Source organism: Balaenoptera borealis, assembly GCF_965194805.1.
Source record: "Balaenoptera borealis genome assembly, chromosome: 13".
In the NCBI taxonomy this organism is placed as follows: domain Eukaryota; kingdom Metazoa; phylum Chordata; class Mammalia; order Artiodactyla; family Balaenopteridae; genus Balaenoptera; species Balaenoptera borealis.
Window position 1 is genome coordinate 97,419,629 of NC_138870.1, and position 20,515 is coordinate 97,440,143.

A 20,515-nucleotide genomic window follows, 5' to 3' on the forward strand; every position below is an offset into this window, starting at 1 on the left:
CCAAAATCGTAACATGGAAATTAGAACCATCTGTTGATGGGATAAGTTTGTGAACTGGACAGAATTTACCAACAGAAGTTCAGAATAATGCACTTTAGAATCTGCTTCAAATTGAGGAAAAATATCAATAAAAAGCCTACTTTTTTGAGAGAGGAGAATAATGTCACTTCATCATTATTTTTAACAGTAAAAATATGGAAATAACTTAAGTGACCATTAACATAATACTGGTTAAATAAAATAAGATACATTCACACTATGGCAAATTATTATAATAGTTCCAAAAAAAAGGAAATTTAAAAATGGATCAGTGAAACAGAATAGAGTCGTAAAACAGGTACTGTTAAGTACAGGTTAAAGAGTCATTTCAAAACAGTACAGAAAAATGAACTGAGACGACCGGCTGCCCACTGACACTATCTAAAACCATTCACAAAGACTTTAAATCCCAAAGGATTAAAGAACCAAAACAATTAAAATAAAATATGGGTAAATACATACTATGAACTTGGTGTAGGATAAGTCTTCTTAAAAACACAAAAAACAAAAGCTCTGAAGGAAAAGAGTAATAAATGACTACACGAAATACAAAACTTCCATAAAGACACCAACAAAACAAAAAACTTCTATAAAGAAAGTTTAGAGACAATTCACAGCCTGGAAGGTGATATTTGCAACATATGTAATAGAAAGGATTAGTAACATCTATGTAAAAATGCTACAAAATCAATTTTTTTTTAAAAGATTTTTTTTTTGATGTGGACCATTTTTAAAGTCTTTATTGAATTTGTTACAATACTGCTTCTGTTTTATGTTTTGGTTTTTTGGCTGTGAGGCATGTGGGATCCCAGCTCCCCGACCAGGGACTGAACCCGCACCCTCTGCATTGGAAGGCGAAGTCTCAACTACTGGACTGCCAGGGAAGTCCCGACAAAATCAATTTATATTAACAACAACATACAATCCAAAAGAAAAATAGGTTAAGGATATAAGCAGGCAATCCTGCTTATCCAATAGAAGAGGAAATAGAAATATACAACTAATACGTGGAAATGTGCAGATTATACCTACTATGCAATGCAACCTTTATCCAAGTGATAAAAATATAAGACTTGAAAAATATCAAGTGCTGGTGAGGGTGTGAGTGAATAGGTACTCTTGTATACTGCAAGCCAGTGTAAATTGGTATTGATATTTTGAGGGCTAATTGGCACTATTAACTAAAATGAAAATGGGCATACATTATGACCCAGGGATTCCATTCCCAGGAATTTGCCCTCAAGAAACACTCACATATGTGCAGGAAGCTATTGACTGAAACATTATTTGCAATAGTGAAAAATATAAAACACCAAAACGTCTATCAGCATGGAAATAAACTATAAAATCCAGGCATTGCAAGAGTTTAAGAAACACATAGTAAATCTCTAAATGTTGACATACACTGAAGGATTGACAAGTGATACTGCTTAGAAAAAGTTTCCAAAAAATACAGAACAATGTTCTAAAACAAAATAAAGTCAATTCTACATACTTCTAAAGGTACATGTATGTATGTAAACACACAAAGAAAGGTCTGGAGAGTAACCAACCAATTGAAAACAACAGTTAACTCTGGACAGGGGAGTGTGTTGGGGTAAGGGACAGTCAAGAGGGATTTTAGTTCCATCTACAGAATTCGGATGTTAAAAGTCAGAATATACTCACTTATTTACATAATTTAAAAATAAATAAAACGTATTAAATCATTACAATACAAAACTAGAAATTCTATTTTTGGGGAATGGGCAAAGTCCTGCAGGAACACATTGAAAGGAGAAACTAGTTTAGTGTGCAGAAAGATTTTATAGCAATAGTGACATTTGAGCTGGGCCTTGCTGTTTGAATAGGATTTTGTTAAGCATTCATTATTTGATGGAGAACTGTGGCAGACTGTACATTCCAAAGATGACTGTGCTAATACACATCCCATCCCATATGCTTTTCTTTCAATATGCCATTGACAGTTGTCCATGGAGAGGTAGGCATCTACGTACCCTCCCTTTGAACTTTGGCAAGTCTTTTCTATTGCCTTGATAAACTGAATGGGGAGGAAGTTCACAGCATGACTTTGAGATTATTCAGCTTCTGCCTGGTCCTTTCTTTCACAGGATGTTCAACCTTGGAACCCAGCCACCATGCTATGAGGAAGCCCAAACTAACCCATGTGGAGAGAGTACATAAAGAGGTTCATGTGGAGAGAAACTGAGGCCCCCAGCTGACATAGCAAGCATCAACTACCAGACACATAAGTGAATGAGGCTTCAGATGATTCCTGTCCCCAGCATCTGTGTTCTCGGGCTGAAGCCCAGACATAAAATAACGTCACGGAACGGAGACAAGTCATCCCCACTGTGCCCTGTCCTAATTCTTGACCCAGAGAATCCATGAGCAGAATAAATGGTTATTTTGCACCATAAAAGCTTTAGAGCAATGTGTTACACAGCTGAAGTAACTGGAACAAACACATTCTAAAGAGAAAGTAACAGAATGTCATAAAGTATTGTGAATACTGGCAGTATTGGGTGATGAGGCCAAAAAAGGCGGGCTGGAACCAGACTATGAAAAGTCTTATATGACAGTAAAAAAAAATTAGACTTATGGGCAGTGGAGAATTGTTGAAAGTTTTTTAGCTGGAAAATGAAATGCTAAGATCTACGTTTGCAAGATATCTCTGAGATCAGTGTGAAGGAAAGACTCAAAAATAGGAAAACCTCCTCCAGTTAAGATGAGTCCTAAACAAGTAAAATGGTGGAATCATCCCTCAAGTGACATGTTTTGTGACCTTCTTCCTCTTAAGGGTTGCCTCTGATGCTCATTTATACTCAAATTCACTTGTATTAAAATGCTGGCAGCGAGAAACATGTAACACAAAAACCTGCACAAGGATATTTACAGCAGCTTTATTTATAATTGCCAAAACTTGGACACAACCAAGATGTTCTTCAGTAGGTGAATAGATAAGTACTCTAGTATATCTTATTCAGCACTAAAAAGAAATGAGCTATTAAGCCATGAAAAGACAAGGAGGTACCTTAAATGCACACTACTAAGTGAAAGAAGCCAATCGGAAAAATTTACATACTGCATGATTCTAACTATATGACTTTCTGGAAAAGGCAAAACTATGAAGACAGTTAAAATATCAGTGGTTTCCAGGGGTTAGAGGGGAGGGAGGAATGAATAGTCAGAACACAGAGGATTTTTAGGGCAGAGAAATACTCTGTACAATACTATAATGGTGGATACATGTCTTATACATTTGTCAAAACCCATAAAATGTACACCACTGAGAATGAACCACAGTGAAAAGTATGGTCTTTGCGTGATTAAAAATAGTGTTAAAGTAGGTTCACTGATTGCAGCAAACGTACCACTCTGGTGTGGGATGCTGATAGTGGGGGAGCTGTGCTCGTTTGGGGACAAGGGTTATATGGGGAAATCTTGGTACCTTCCTTCAATTTTGCTGTGAACCTAAAACTGCTCTAAAAAATAAAGTCTGTTCAAAAATATTAGGGGGTGGGGGCTTCCCTGGTGGCGCAGTGGTTGAGAGTCTGCCTGCCAATGCAGGGGACACGGGTTCAAGCCCTGGTCTGGGAAGATCCCACATGCCGCGGAGCAACTAGGCCCGTGAGCCACAACTACTGAGCCTGCGCGTCTGGAGCCTGTGCTCCGCAACAAGAGAGGCCGCGATAGTGAGAGGCCCGCGCACCGCGATGAAGAGCTGCCCCTGCTTGTCACAACTAGAGAAAGCCCTTGCACAGAAACGAAGACCCAACACAGCCATAAATAAATAAATTAAAAAAAAAAAAAAGAGTAGGAACCAATGTATCTGCAAGATTTAAAAAAAAAAAAATTAGGGGGTGGAAATGTTAGGAGATATTAAAATACAACAACATTTTCCTTACTGTTCTTCTTTCAAACTTCTGGATCTGGATCAGTTTACATAAAGTGTATTCTAAGAATACAAAGCAAGCTGTCTAAAAAATTGTAACCACTTATAACCAATTATTCATGTGAATAATGCCAAACTTGTACTACAGATATCACCATAACCCACAATTTCTTGTTTTTGGGTCTATTAAAATATCCTCATCACTCTCACAACTGGCTTTATAAGAAAACTATATACATATGAACTTGTAACATAAACCTATACTAATAAACTTAAGTTTTAATATTTTGGATATCAGGGTGCAATATAAGGGGAAAATTGAGGTGCATGGTCCAAAGATGAGGGAGAAGATGTAACTCAGAACATAAGGAGCCAACTCTGTGAAAAGGAAAAGGATGACTGGATGAATATAAAAGCAAAGATATACAAGGGAATAAAAGCTACTGAGAACATTTTGTTCTCATCTTGGCAGATCTTTCATCCTATTTTCTGAGAAAATCAAGAGGAAGAATGTATTGAAAACTGAGAGTTCATGGAGAATAGACGGGATGGAGTGGCTCGACAGTGGATCAATCAGATCTTGAGCAGCAGTAGAGCCCAGTTGGAATTTGATAGCGTAATTTATTGGAGGCCAGTTTTGGATAATTTTATACTGTGCCACTCTCTAATGTTAATTACTCAAGAGATGATTAACCAATTTGTGGTATACCATGCATCATGCTTTTTCATATTTTCATCTAATGCTTGCTTCTGAAAAATATCATAATTTAAACTCTTCATCAAAGAGAAGATTAATACAAACAAGAGAAGGAACTAAAATGAATTTTTCTGCTTTAAAAAATTTATAAAAGATTTAAGGCTTGTAGTTAATAATTTTTTCAATAAAACAATGAAAGAGAAAAAAATCATTGAAACAAATGGTAAAATAAGGTTACAGGATCCTGTGTGGGTTGAATTTATCCATGCTAACCCTGTCCCTAATGACCAAAGTTAAATTAAAGCCACTGTTGCTATATTTCACAAAATAAAATCTGATGAAAAACAATTCCTGTCCATTGTTTCTTATTCATGTTTCTGAGTAAAAATTTTATTCTTTACCTAATTTACCTGCATCCCAGAGGTTACAGACATCTGTTTGCCCTTCTGACAACCATGTAGTTGACGAGATAATGGAAGTAGGAATTGTCGGCAAAACTGGCTTTGGATCATCCTCATAAAATAACATCAGGTCCTTATGGAAAACAAGAGAGCACATGAAAGTAGAAAAAAAATTAATCCCACTGCTTCAATATGCTACAACGAATGGACAACTTATGGAGATACAATGTGCCTCTATGTGCTAACATCATCATAAATACATTTTGACTGAAAAGAACTTGCACGTAAGTTATCTACACGTGGGTGTCCACTTAGTGTTGGGTGGTATTCTGCCCTTAAGAATCCCCACTCCCTTTGCAGCAACGTGGATGGACCTAGAGAATATTATGCTTAGTGAAATCACTTATATATGGAATCTAAAAAATAATGCAAATGAACGTATATTCAAAACAGAAACAGACATATATATAGAAAACAAACTAGTGGTTACCAAAGGGGAGAGGCAAGGGGGAGGGGCAAATTAGGGGTATGGGATTAAGAGATACAAACCACCATGTATAAAATAGATAAACAACAAGGATAAACAACAAGGACAGGGAATTATAGTCATTATCTTGTAATAACTTTTAATGGAGTGTATCTGTAAAAATACTGAATCACTATGCCGAACACCTGAAATTAACATAATATTGTAAATCAACTATATACTTCAATTAAAATAAATAAATAAATAATAAAGAACTATAACTTCCAACTATAAAAAAAGATTCTCACTCCTTGCTAAAGACACCTAGTGCAGACAAGCAATGATTTTGTTTGGGGCATTAACTTTCCCTACCACTCCTTGAGCATCCTTAGAACATACTATCTCAGAGGCCAATTATTCTGTTTTATTGGTAATAACAAAGCTACCTGTGTGTATCTTTTTTCCATATTTAAAATTTTAAACTTTTTATCATGGAGTATAAAGTAGACAATAATCCAATCATATAGGTTAAACAACAATCAACTCACAGCCAGTCTTGTTTTATTTGTATCTTTACCACTCCTCATGTGTTTTATTTTGAAGCAAATCTTAGATATATCACTTATTTCAACATGTATCTCTAAACGATAAGAACTCTTTAACAATAATAATTATTTTACACCTGTAAACTTTACAATAATTCCTTGATGTCATCAATTATAAACTGTTCAGATTTTCAATTTAACATAAGTATCATAAATAGGTTTTTCTACAGCTAGTCTGGAAAAGGATCCAAACAAAGTCTACACAGTGGGATTGGTTGACCTGTCTTTCTTCCCCCATGAATGGGAGATAATTTTTTTTGCCGTACTTTATTGAGGTATAATTAACATATAATAAAATGCAAAACCTTAAGTGTAAAGCTCAGTAACTTTTAGCATTATGTGTATACTTACATAACCACATTTCCTTGACTCCAGAAAGTTCCCTCAAGCTCCTTTCCAGTTGATACCATACTCCCGCCACCAGTAAACAGTATTCTACCTTCTATCACCATCAATAAGTTTGCCTGTTTTTGAACTTCATATAAATGTAACCATACCCTATTTATTCTTTTGTATCTTATTCCCACTGCTTAACATAATATTTGTGAGATTCATCCATATTTTGTGTGTATCGGTAGTTTGTTTGTTTGTTTTTCTATAAGAAGTATTCCATTGCATGAAAATATCTCAATTTGTTTATCCATTCTCCTGCATATGGACATTTGGGGTGTTTCCATATTTCAGCTATTATGAATAAAGCTACTATGAATATTCTTGCACAAATCTTTTTGTGGACAAATGCACTCATTACTACTGGATATTTACATAGGAGTAGGATGGCTAGGTCATAGGATAGGTTTATTTTTAACTTCATTAGAAACTGTCAAACCACTTTCCAAGTGATTTGCCACTTTTCATAATTCAGCTTTTATTCTGAAGTCATTGTAGATTCATATCCAGTTGTAAGAAATAATACAGAGAGATCCTGTGTATCCTTTATCCAGTTTCCCCTAAAGGCAACATCTTGCAAAATTATAGTACAATATCATACCTAGGATATTGACATTGACATGATCGAAATACAGAACATTTCTATCACCATAAGGCTCCTTCCTAATGCCTTTTTATTACCATGCTCTGCTCCCCACAACTACTAATTTATTCTTCATTTCTGTAATTTCAACATTTGAAGAATGTTACATAAATGGAATCATACAGGATGTAACCTTTTGGAATTGGATTTTTTCACCTGGCATAATTCCCGGAGATTCATCCAAGTTGTTGCGTGTATCAGTAACTTGTTCCTTTTTATTGTCAAGTAGTATCCATGGTATAGATGTATCACAGTTTGTTTAACCTGTTATAGGCCATCTAGATTGTTTCCAGAATTGTGCTATAATAAAGCTGCTGTGAACACAGTGTACAGTGTATGAAAATAAGTTTTCATATCTCTGAGATAAATGCCTAACAGTGAAACTGCTGGGTCATATGGTAGCTACATATTTAGTTTTATAAGAAACTGTCAAATCGTTTTCCAGAGTAGCTGTACAATTTTACATTCCCACCAGTGATACACGAGTGATCCAGTATCTCTGCATGATCACCAGCATTTGGTGTTGTCACTGTTTTTTATTTTAGCTATTTTGATATTTCATATTTCAAAATTATATATTCCTAAAGGCTAATGATGTTGATCTTTTCATCTGTTTATCTGTTACCTGTATTTGCTGAAATGACTGTTTATATCATTTGCCCATTTTCTAATTGGATTGTTTGGTTTTTAACTGTTGGGTCTAGAGAGTTCTTTATATACTCCAGATATTAGTTCTTTGCTGGTTATGTGGTTTGCAAATGTTTTCTCCCAGTTTGTGCTTTGCCTTTACATCCTCTTAACAGGGTCTTTCACAGAGCAAAAGTTTTCAGATTGTGATGAGGTCTGACATCATTTTTGTTTTCTTTTACGGATCGTGCTTTTGGCCAGCCCTAGACCCCAAGACTTTTCTCAAATATTTTTCTTAAAGTTTTATAGCTTTTCATTTTACATTTAAATCTGTGATCCATTTGGAGTGAATTTCTGTATAAGGTTTAAGTTGAGGTTCATGGTTTTGCCTATGAATGTCCAGCTGCTCCAATATCATTTGATGAAAAAGTTATCCTTCTCCTTTGAATTTCTTTTGCACTTTGTCAAAAATCAGTTGGCTATATTTGTGTGGGTCTATTTCTTGGTTCTCCATTCTGTTCCGCTGACCTAAGTGTCTCTCTATCAATACCACACTCCCTTGATTACAGTAGCTATGCAGTAGGTTTTAATATCAGGCAGAGTGATTACTCCCACTTTATTCTTTTTTTTTTTTCCAAGACGGTTTAAGCTATTCTAGGGCCTGTGCCTTTACATATAAATTTTATTTATTTATTTATTTTTAAAAATCTTTTGGCCATGCTGCGCAGCATGTGGGATCTTAGTTCCCAACCAGGGACCAAACCCATGCCCCCTGCATTGGAAGCACAGTCTTAACCACTGGACCGCCAGGGAAGTCCCTCCATATAAATTTTAGAATAAGCTTATTATCTATGTCTACAAAAACTTTGCTGAAATTTTAATAGGAAGTGCATCAAACCTATAGAGTAATTAGGGGCATTTTTACTATGACATCTTTACTATGTGGAGTCTTCCAATCCATGAACATGGTAGGTGTTTAATTGGGTGGTTTTAATTTCTTTCATCAGTATTTTATAATTTTCAGTATACTGATCCTGTACAGGTTTTGATATAATTATACCTAAGGATTTCATTCCAGGGAAGTGATTATAAGTGGCATATGTCTTAATTTCAGTTACCACATGTTCACTGTTAGTATATAAAAATGCAGTTGATTTATGTATGTTGATCTTATACCCTACAACCTTGTTGAATTCACTTACTGGTTCTATGAGGTTTGTTGTATCATTTCCTTGAGATTTTCTATGCAAACAATCATGTCACCTGTAAATAAGGACAGTTTTATTTCTTCCTTTAAATTTTGCATGCTTTTCCTTTCTTTTTCTTGCCTTATTACAGTGGCTAGAACTTCCTATACTATGTTGAGTAAGAGTCCTTGCCTTGTTTCTTATCTTAGAGGGAAAGCATTCACCCTTATTTATGATGCCAGTGTAACCAAAAGTGGGGTCCGGCTGCTCGCCGCTCAAAAGCCAATAAAGAGGCCAGACTGGTGGAAAGGAAAGTTTGCTTTATTTCAGATGCCAGCAACTGGGGAGGGGAGGGCGGACGTCTGTCCAAAGGCCGACTCCCCCCCACTGACAATCCGTGAGCAGGAGCTTTTATAGGCTGAGGGAAGGGGGTACGTGCAGAAACAGCACAGTCAACTCTGACAGTCATCTTGAAATTGGTCATTGGTTGTCTGATCAGCGTCATCTTGATTGAAGTACAGCTAATCTTCAGTTCCAGGATCAGTTTGTTCCCATTTCCTTGGGGCCAATTCTCGGAGTTGTATCAGCTTATGTCATGGCTACAGTCTGGTCATCATGTAGTTAACTTCTTCCACCTGGTGGGGGTTTCAGTATCTATAAGACACGTCACAGGATATGGCTCAGAATATTATCTATAGCCCTTGAGAAGGAGCTAAAGGTCCTTGACTATGCTCAATGACTAAACTATTATTATTTGGTCTTCTTTGACTGTTTTCCTTTGTTTCTGCATTTTCTCACTTCTCTGATTAAACTTATTCTTTGGCTAAAGCTTTCCCACAGACAAAAGGCAGGCTGAGGACATGGGGGACATAGACCATAGGGTCCTGCTCCATTATACTAGCTGTAGGTTTTGTATAGATGATCTTTATCAATTTAAGGAAATTCCCTTCTAGTTATAATTTGCTAAGAGTTTTTATCTTAAATGGGTATTGAATTATGTCAAATGCTTTTCTGCATCACTTGACATAATCCTATGATTTTTTCTTCTTTAATCTGTAGGTATGATGAATTACACTGACTGATTTTCAAATGTTGAACCAGGCTTCCATACCTAGATCAAATCCCACTTGGTCATGGTATATAATTCTTTTTATACATTGTTGGATTCAACTGGATAAGTCTTTTTGAGGATTTCTGTATAATTTCATGAGAGATAATAGTCTGTATTTTCTTTTTTCATATTGTTTTTGTCTGGTGTTGGTATCAGGGTAATACTCGCCTCCTAAAATGAATTGGGAAGTGTTCCCTCCTATTTTCTGGAAGACACTGTGTAAAACTCATGCTAATTCTTCTTTAAAAGTTTGGTAGGGAATTCCCTGGCAGTCCAGTGGTTAGGACACTGAGCTTCCACTGCAGGGGGCATGGGTTCAATCCCTGGTCAGGGAACTAAGATCCTGCAAGCCTCGCAGTGTGGCCAAAAAAAAAAAAAAAAAAGGTTTGGTATAATTCTCCAGTAAAACCATCTGGGTCCAGAGATTTTTTTTTTCAGGACACTTATACTATAAATTCAATTTTTGTAACAGTTGCAGGTTGTAGTTCATCTTGTTTGAGTTTTAGTAGTTTGTACTTTCTTAGAAATTGTTCTATTTCTTCTAAGTTGTCAACTTTATGAGCATAAAATTGGTAGTAATATTTTATTGTCCTTTTATGGCTACAGGAACTGCAGTGATACCCCATTCCATCCTGATATTGGTGATTTGTATCTTTTCTCTTTATCTTTGTCAGTGTTACTACAGGTTCATCAATTACATATTTTTCAAAGAACTGGCTTTTTGTATCATTCATTTTCTCTGTTAACAGCTTTCCTGTTCTCAATTTCATTGATTTCTGCTCTTTACTATTTCCTTTCTTCTGTTTCCTATAGGTTTATTTTGCTTTTCTTAGATTTTTTGAAGAAGAAACTTAGATTATTGATTTTAGACCTTTTCTCTCTTCTTTTAAAATTATATTCCTCTTTTCTAATTTAAGCATTTAGGGCTATAAACTTCCTTCTCACCTCTACTTTAGCTGTGTCTCATATATTTTGATATGTTGTGTTGCCTTCTCGTTTAGCTCTATGTATTTTAAAATTTCTTCTGAGCTTCCTCTTTGACCTATGGATAATTTAGAAGTTTTTTAATTACCAAAAAAATTTTAAGGTAAAATTCACCCAATTCAATTCCGATCTATTGGGTTCTGGCAATCTCTTCTTGCTTACATCCCTATCTTCTTTCTCTGACTCTCAGAATCCCAGGTCTCAAGGACACCAAAGATGAAGAAAATAAAGTACCACATGATTATTATTTGATTCACACCACATTATACTCACATAATCTCAGATAAAAAATACCAACATCTCAGAATAAAAACACCGACTGAATGAAAGGTAAATTTTATTTTACATTTTTAGGGATCATTTTCTTTAGTTCACTTTTGTCTTATAATTATGCAAAATATTTCCAGGGTTCCAGTGACAAATCTAAAAACAAGGTATAATCAAAGAAATCTAGCTTCTATTTCCCCTCTCCACCTTATTCTCTCTGTCCCCTTATGAGCAACCTACCTTCTTTCCTTCTTTTCTTTTTTCTTTCTTTTTCTGTATTTCTTTCTTTTTTAATGTTATGGTTTATCTTTACATGTTACTTCTTTAATATAAACAAATGGAAAATCCAGGAATGGGGCCAAATATAAATGGGAATTTATTATGTGATTGAAGTCACAGTTCAAATCAATGGGGAAAAGATAGATTATTCAACAAACGATGTTGAGACAACTGATTATCATTTGTAAAAATAAAATTTTAAAAGTGGATCTCTAGGGACTTCCCTGGTGGCACAGTGGATAAGGCTCCATGCTCCCAATGCAGAGAGCCTGGGTTTGATCCCTGGTCAGGGAACTAGATCCCACAGGCATGCCACAACTAAGAGTTCACATGCCACACATAAGGAGCCCACGTGCCTCAACTAAGACCCGGAACAACCAAATGAATAAAATTTTTTTTTTTTAAAAAGTGGATCTCTAACACTCTCCATCTATCAAAACAAATTCTTGATAGATAGCATTTAAATACATTTTTAAAATTAAAGCATAAAAAGACTGGGATAGTTTCTTACAAAAATAAACATACTATTACCACACAGCTCAGCAATTGCGCTCCTTGGTACATACCCAAAGGAGTTAAAAATTTATGTCCACACAAAAACCTACACATCATTGTTTATAGTAGCTTTATTCATAACTGCCAAAGGTTGGAAGCAAGCAAGATGTCCTTCAGTAGCTGAATGGATTAATAAACTGTGGTATATCGAAACAATGGCATATTATTCAGCACTAAAAAGAAATGAGCTATCAAGTCATGAAAAGACATGGAGGAATCTTAAATGCATATTACTAAGTAAAAGAAGTCAACCTGAAAAGACTTCACACTGTATAATTCCAAGTATATGACTTCCTGGAAAAGATAAAATTATGGAGAGTGTAAAAGAATAATTGGTTGCCAGGGGTTAGTGGGGAGGAAGGAATGAATAGGTGGAGCACAGAGGGTTTTTAGTGCAATGAAACTATTCGCTATATTATAATGGCAGATACATAACATTATACATTTGTCAAAATCTTTAGAATATACAACACCAGGAGTGAACCCTAATGTAAACTATGGCCTTTGGGTGATATTGAAGTGTTAATTTAGGTTCATTGATGATAACAAATGTACCACTCTGATGAGGGATACTGATAGTGGGGTGTGGGGTGGGGATGGGGGTATATAGGGAAATCTCTGTACCTTCTTCTCAATTTTGCTGAACCTAAAACTGATCTAAATAATAGTCTGTTAAAATAAAAAGCCAAGGTGACATTTTATAAAGTCTTAGACTAGAGAAAGTCTTTTTAGAAATGACTTAATATCTAGAAGCTGTTAAAAAAAAAAGGCACATTTGACTACATTAAAATTAAATTTCTATAAGGCTGTGATACTGTGATCATAGTAAGAAATATATATTTGGTCTTTGTCCGTGGTTCCTGGCACAGAACTCCTAAAACGCTTATAATTTCCTAAATGGTAAGAGTACTAGGAGCATCTTGTGTTCTAACATTTGGTCTTTGATCCTGGTTCCTGACACAGAGCTCCTAAATCCCTTGGAATTTCCTGGGCGATAGGAATGTCTTTTGTTCTAATGAGGTGACTCTTGGTGGGCTCCTGGATAGCTTCAAGACGGGGACTGGTCACAAGAAAGATCAAGCCATGATTAGAAACTTGAAACTTTCAGCCCCTAACCCTCACCCTCCAAGAAGGGAGAGGGGTTAGAGATTGAGTTAATGATCAATCATGCCTACATGATGAAGCCTCCATAAAAAATCCCCAGACTACAGGGTACAAAGAACTTCTGGGTTGGTGAACACATCTACATGCCAGGAGGTTGGTACACCCCAACTCCACGGGCACAGAAGCTCCTGCACTCAAAACCATTTTGGATGCATTTTTGGATCTCACCCTATGTATTTCTTCATCTGGCTGTTCATCTGTGTCCTTTATCGTATCCTTTATTATATAATAAACCAGTAAATGTAAATGTTTCCCTGAGCACTGTAAGCTATTCTAGCAAATGATCGAACCTAAGGAAGGGGTCATTGGAACACCGATTTACAGTGGTCAGCCAGAAGTACAGGTGACAACCTGGGACTTGCAATTGGTATCTGAAACAGGCAGGGAGAGGGAAGTCTTGTGGACTGAGGCCTTAACCTGTGGGATCTGACACTGTCTCCAGGTAGACAGTGTCAGAAACAAATTAAATTGTAGGACACCCAGCTGGTGTCAGAAAATTGCTTGAGGTGTGGAAAACCCATGTCTCTGGTGTTAGAAGTGAAATGTGGTAGCAGTACGACAGTAAAGAAGAAACACAGGAGGAATAATGTGTTTTTCCTTTACAAAGGCAAAAAAAAAAAAAAAAGCCCATAAATAAAGTGAAAAATCAAACGAAAAACTAAAAATGAATAGATAAAGGACCAGATAATAGGCTAAATATTTAACAAATAGCTCTAGAAACTGATAAAGAAAAAGGTGAGAAACCAAACAGAAAAATGAACAAAGGACACGAATAGAGTTAATAAATAAAAAGAAACCCAAATGCCCAATAAACACATGAAAAGTAGTTCAATCTTATATACAATTAAGATAAAACAAATTAAAACAAAATTTTTCTACCTCAGACTGACAAATAGGTAAACATTTGATAATACTCAGTATTTGCAAAGATGAGGGGATACACATTTGGTGAATATAAATTGGTACAACTTTTGGGAGGACAATTTGGCAGTACTTTTCAAAACTAAAAATAAACATGACCTTTCAGCAATTCCACTTCTGGGACAGCATCATAAAAACGTATGTATAAGGTTGTTATCGCAACATTGCTTTTAAGAGACAAAAACATAAAAAATCCCAAGATGATTACCAACAGGGATTGGTTAAATAAATTAAGATTCATTTATACATCAAGAATACAGCACAAGATAAATAAGTACTAGGGATGTAATGTATAACATGATAAATATAATTAACACTGCTGTATATTATATATGAAAGTTGTTAAGAAAGTAAATCCTAAGTTCTCATCACAAGGAAAAACATTATTTTCTTTTTCTTTTATTTTGCATCTATATGAAATGACGGATGTTTACTAAACTTAATTGTGGTAATCAATTCATGATGTAAAAAAAAAGAAAACAAAAAGAAAAATTCTTGGCAGCTATGCATTCTATTTGAAGTTGTGATAAGAACTAATTTTTATGTTTACTGCTGATAAAGAGATTTTTTTTAAATGTCCATTTTTCGATGCAGCATTGGAAATTCCTTACAATTTTAAAGGAAAACCACATACCCTTGACTCTTGGCCTCTGTCTCTTTAAGTTCTCTACCTCCAGGCCTTAAAGCGGCAAGGGTGGTACCCTCACTGTCCAACAGAGTTTTCTTCAATACTAGAAATGTTCTAGTCTGCACCATCCAACATGGTAGCCTCCAGCCACACGTGACTGTTGAGCATTTGAAATGTGGCTAGTGTGCCTGAGAAACTAAAGTTTTCATTTCATTTTATTAATTTAAATTTAAATAGTCACATGTGTATAGTAGCTACCTTAGGAAAGTTGTAATATTTGTGAACAGAGGTTGATTATTGATACTTCTATTAAGTGTGTGAATTAGTCCCCTGTTCTTTCTCTCCTTGTGTTTAGATCTTTTTTGAAAAATTAATAATAATGGTGATAATGAAAAAAGAATACAGCACATCTATATGTACTAATATAGAAATATGTCCATAATATATAGTTTAGTGAAAAAAGCGTATTTTGGAACAATTTACATCAAATGATTGCATTTATTATATAGAAAGATGAAGATATATTATTTAGTTAGAAGCATGTATATCTTGAATGAATGAGCAGTATATCTTGAATGAATCCATTTAGGTAAAAAATGTATGGACACAGAAAATTTCTCCCCCAAAATTCATAAAAACTTTGTAATAATTGCCTCTGACGAAGGGAACTGAAAGAGTATAGAGAAGTAAGAAGAAACTTTGTTTTTCACTCTTTACCCTTTTATATTGTTTAAACTTTTTTCAACAAGTATTTTCTAACTTAAAAAGAATAAAAGCCCAAACATGAAAATAAAGGACTTTTAAGCACAAAGCAATGATGCAGAAAAGAGGCAAAAGGATGGTGAATTAACATAATTAGAATAAGTATAATTTCCATTTCTCTAACAGCTTTGATGAGTTCAAATTTTTGCAAATATAATAAATGATATGCTAATTGATCCAAGGATAAAAACTGTTTACTCTTCACCTAACAAACAATAAACAGAGGCAGTAAGAAGTAAACAGTTATCTTCTGTCACTAGCGATTTAGTAACGCACAACTACACTGAAGGCTTTGGTCAGATTTACTTTTGTGTGAACCAATTTATAGCATCCCTAACTGTTGCTATGGAAACAACTGAGACCAAAAAAATCATAACCTCATTGTTGAATCTCCTCAAGCAAGAAAAGAGGAAGGTCTTTTGAGCTGGTGAAAAGCTACAAATAGTCTTATTAATTAGCAAATTTAATAATAAAAATTCTGGACAGTACACAGAGAGAAAACTCATCCAAGTGTCATAAATTTAAAGGTTTTCCTTAGTTTTGACTGTATCAGAGGCAAGTACTATTCTGCTTTTGAAAGCCCTATTCTGTTAAGAATTTTATTTACTGCTTTTAGATCATTTTCACATTTGTAGAAAGAGAGTAGTTAAAGAAGTTTCCATTTAAAGTTTTTAAAAGATTTTTTAAGCACTCCTCATTTTGCCTAAGCAATCAACGATATCATTTCTTTCTCACTCTGTATTAAAAACATGAGAATTTTAATGTAGATGCAGTACATTTGGCAACAACAATTAGATTTACTATTCAACGTGGTAGGTTTTGTCTTCCGCTACAAAAGCAGATTACTGAAGAGGACATATTGGATTGCATCAAATGTTCATGACAGTAATAACAGTAATGCTTGTCAGTAGGACGATGGAATAGTGTCCTGATATAGTAATGCTTTGAAAAAGGAAAATCTAGCTTTAAACATCTTTTGAGATAAGGGTATCATTTTCTGCTCACAGATATAAGATGTGAAATGATGTAAATCAATTATGGTGGGTTCTTCTAAAGTAAGAAAAAACAATAAAAATGAGAATTTAAAGACTGATTTAAAAAAAAAAAACCACTAGGTGATATTTTATGTCTGTTACCCTCTAAAGCATATAAGATTATTCAAGTCTATTCTCTTCTTTAAAAGCCATCAGGAGCAAATAAACTGATCTCAGATTTTAAAATCATTTTGCCTTAATGTCATACCTTTGAAAATAACCTATGTATTTTCAATCTGTGGACTATTATGCAATTAAGAAACAGTGAAATTTTAATTTTATGTACTTTTCTGAGCTGCTAGAAAATCTTGTAAATCCAATACTTAGTTGGTTGGGGAAAAGGGCTGGGAACAGAAGGCCAAGAAATAATTTCAACCCTCCCTCATAGGAACTGTGGCAGAACACTAAACAAAGCACTCTGAGCAGGAGGCCAAACAAGCCTCTATCACAGGAAAAGAGGGGAAGGGAGCTAACACTGAGTGTCTACTCATCCATTCATTTCACTTTTCATTAACAAGAATCTGGCAACTGAAGATTCAATAATGAATAAGACTAGAAAGGTCTCCAAAGCACCTGAAAAGGAGCTTTCCTTTTAGTAGGAGAAACACACATAAAACAGAAAAATGAATCAAAGAGATAATTTCATACAGTCTTGAGTGGAACAGGTTTCCAGTCAAGATGGTTCTATGTGTTCATATTTCAGGGATATGTGTTCTCCAAACACATAGTAATGAAAGAGAAAATACAAAGGTGAGAATTAAAGGTACAGTCATGCTAAAAGACAACATGAACATCTTCATGGATGAGAGCACGAACACAAAACACATGATGGTAAGGAGGTTGAAGCTGTGGACCTTTGGGATTTTGGGTCCAGAAAAAGGCAGAGAAAACCAGGAGCTTAATTCCAGAGTGGTAAACACAGATTTAAAGTGACCATCCAAGATAGGAGTGCTAAATATGGGCTCACTGCTTGAAACTATGCCAGGCCTTGGGCTCCACTACTTACAAAGGAAGCTGAAATAACCTGGCATCAGTCACAGCCCGGGACTATGGCTTCTGGAAGTAGTACACAAGCAGGCGAGAAGACACAAACTAAACTTCACTAGCAACTGAGCCACAGCATCCTTTGGTCTGGGGGCCGGATCTGCAATATCTCTGACACGAGCAAAAGAAAGGAGCCCCAAGCTGCCCGGGTAGGTTCTGAATGTGCTACGTAGTCCCAGGTGTCAGGAGGAGGCAAATGAAGAACTGTTAGGCAGGAAAGGTTAAGGACACTCAGAGAAAAAGAAAGATAAAAAACTTGAGCCACTCAAGGAGAGCTTACAAACCAGTATTCCAAAACACAGAAAGAAAACTGAACCCACTCCTGACAAAATGAAACTAAGAAATCTAAAAAGCATATAAAACTAAGTATATTTAGTTCTCAAAAAGAAAATGGAAAGGTTAGCATTAATTTAAAGGAATAAAAAAACAAGAAGCCAAGACAGGCAGAGATGAAATAAGTACAAATGAATATCCTGTAAAAAAGCAATGCAATAGCTATCGAAATAAAACACTTAATGGACAGGGAAAATTCTAGAGTGGACAGAGGTGAAAGGAGAAGAAAATGAACTGGAAGATGGTTCTGATTAATTACCTAAAATGCAGCATGGAGACATAATGAAACAAAAAACTACTTTTATTTTTTTAAGTTTTTTTTTTTAACATCTTTATTGGAATATAATTGCTTTACAATGGTGTGTTAGTTTCTGCTTTATAACAAAGTGAATCAGCTATACATATACATGTATCCCCATATCTCTTCCCTCTTGCATCTCCCTCCCTCCCACCCTCCCTATCCCACCCCTCTAGGTGGTCACAAAGCACCGAGCTGATCTCCCTGTGCTCTGCAGCTGCTTCCCATTAGCTATCGGTTTTACATTTGGTAGTGTATATATGTACATGCCACTCTCTCACTTTGTCCCAGCTTACCCTTCCCCCTCCCTCTGTCCTCAAGTCCATTCTCTAGTAGGTCTGCATCTTTATTCCCGTCCTGCCCCTAGGTTCTTCATGACCTTTTTTTTTTTTTTTTACAAAAAACTACTTTTAAAAGCAGTTGTTGGGGACAGATGGTTACTAGACTTAACATGGTGATTATTTCATAATGTATGCAAATGTCAAATCACTAGGTAGTATACCTGAAACTAACATAATATTGCACATCAACTATATTTCAATAAAAATTTTAATAAAATAAAGCAGTTGAAAGACATAGAAAATGAGACATTAAATGGCCCAATATATACCTAAAAGAAATTAAGCAGAAAAAAAAAATTTCAAGGAAATAGAGAAAAAAATATTATTTGAGGAGCTATATATGCCAGAATTAAAGATGTGTGTTCTTATGTGAAAGTACAAATAGAAGTAAGCAGGTACATGCCTGGGAAGGTCAGAGAACACTGAAGAACAGAGCAGGTTCCAGTTCTGATTCAGTGGCCCCCTCCCTCAGGATCAAGCTTGGAGATACTATAAAGGGACGACATCAAAATGAGAAGAATTTTTTGTTCTAATTCTGTGAAAAATGCCATTGGTAATTTGATAAGGATTGCATTGAATCTGTAAATTGCTTTGGGTAGTATAGTCATTTTAACAATATTGATTCTTCCAATCCAAGAACATGGTATATCTCTCCATCTGTTTGTGTCATCTTTTATTTCTTTCATCAGTATCTTATAGTTTTCTGAGTATAGGTCTTTTGCCTCCTTAGGTAGGTTTATTCCTAGGTATATGGGATGAAGATCTAAATAGACATTTCTCCAAAGAAGACATACAGATGGTTAAAAAGCACATGAAAAGATGCTCAACATCACTAATTATTAGAGAAATGCAAATCAAAACTACAATGAGGTATCACCTCACACTGGTCAGAATGACAATCATCAAAAAATCTACAAACAATAAATGCTGGAGAGGGTGTGGAGAAAAGGGAACCCTCCTACACTACAGTGTACTCCTACACTGGTACAGTCACTAGGGAGAACAGTATGGAGTTTCCTTAAAAAACTGAAACTAAAACCATATGATCCTGCAATCCCACTCCTGGGCATTTATCCAGAGAAAACCATAATTTGAAAAGATACATGTACCCCAATGTTCATTGCAGCACTATTTACAATAGCCAGGACATGGAAGCAACCTAAATATCCATCAACAGAGGAATGGATAAAGAAGATGTGGTACGTATATACAGTACAATGGAATATTACTCAGCCATAAAAAAGAACAAAATAATGCCATTTGCAGCAACATGGATGGACCTAAACATTGTCATACTGAGTGAAGTCAGACAGAGGAAGGCAAATATCATATGATATTGCTTATATGTGGAATCTAAAAAAAAGGCTACAAATGAACTTATCTACAAAACAGAAATAGAGTTACAGATGTAGAAAATAAACTTATGGTTAACTGGGGGGTAAGGGGGAGAAGGGTAAATTGGAAGACTGGGATTGACACACACACACACACACACTACTATATATAAAATAGATGATGAATAAGGACCTACTGTATGGCACAGGGAGCTCTACTCAATACTCTGTAATGGCCTATATGGGAAAAGAGTCTAAAAAATAGTTGGATACATGTATATGTATAACAGATTCACTTTGCTGTACACCTGAAACTAATACAACGCTGTAAATCAACTATACCCCAATAAAAATTTTTTTAAAAATGAGAAAAAAACCATGAGGGGCTGCAGAGGAGATGGCGTGGCTATTCTGAACTGGTATGTTTGTGTGTGAGGGGGGTGAGGGTGTCTAGTTGGCTTCAGCCTGGGGCAGAAGGTGGCCTGTGCAATGGTTGAATAAAATAAGGAA

The 20,515-nt window shown here is 35.5% G+C and overlaps 1 protein-coding gene across 2 annotated transcripts in view; it reads right to left on the minus strand.

The window, feature by feature from the left end:
* ENTHD1 (ENTH domain containing 1) overlaps positions 1 to 20,515 on the minus strand; it is a 70,178-nt gene that overhangs the window by 45,766 nt on the left and 3,897 nt on the right. Inside the window, exon 1 of one of the 2 annotated variants that reach the window (XR_014233785.1) lies at positions 5,033 to 18,529. Coding sequence is in view for 1 of the 2 variants with exons in the window: in XM_082352780.1 (XP_082208906.1) it covers positions 5,042 to 5,165 (124 nt within the window). In the remaining variant the exon portion in view is untranslated. Of the gene's footprint in view, positions 1 to 5,032; positions 18,530 to 20,515 lie in introns of those variants that run through there. The other variant, XM_082352780.1, reaches the window with a different exon arrangement.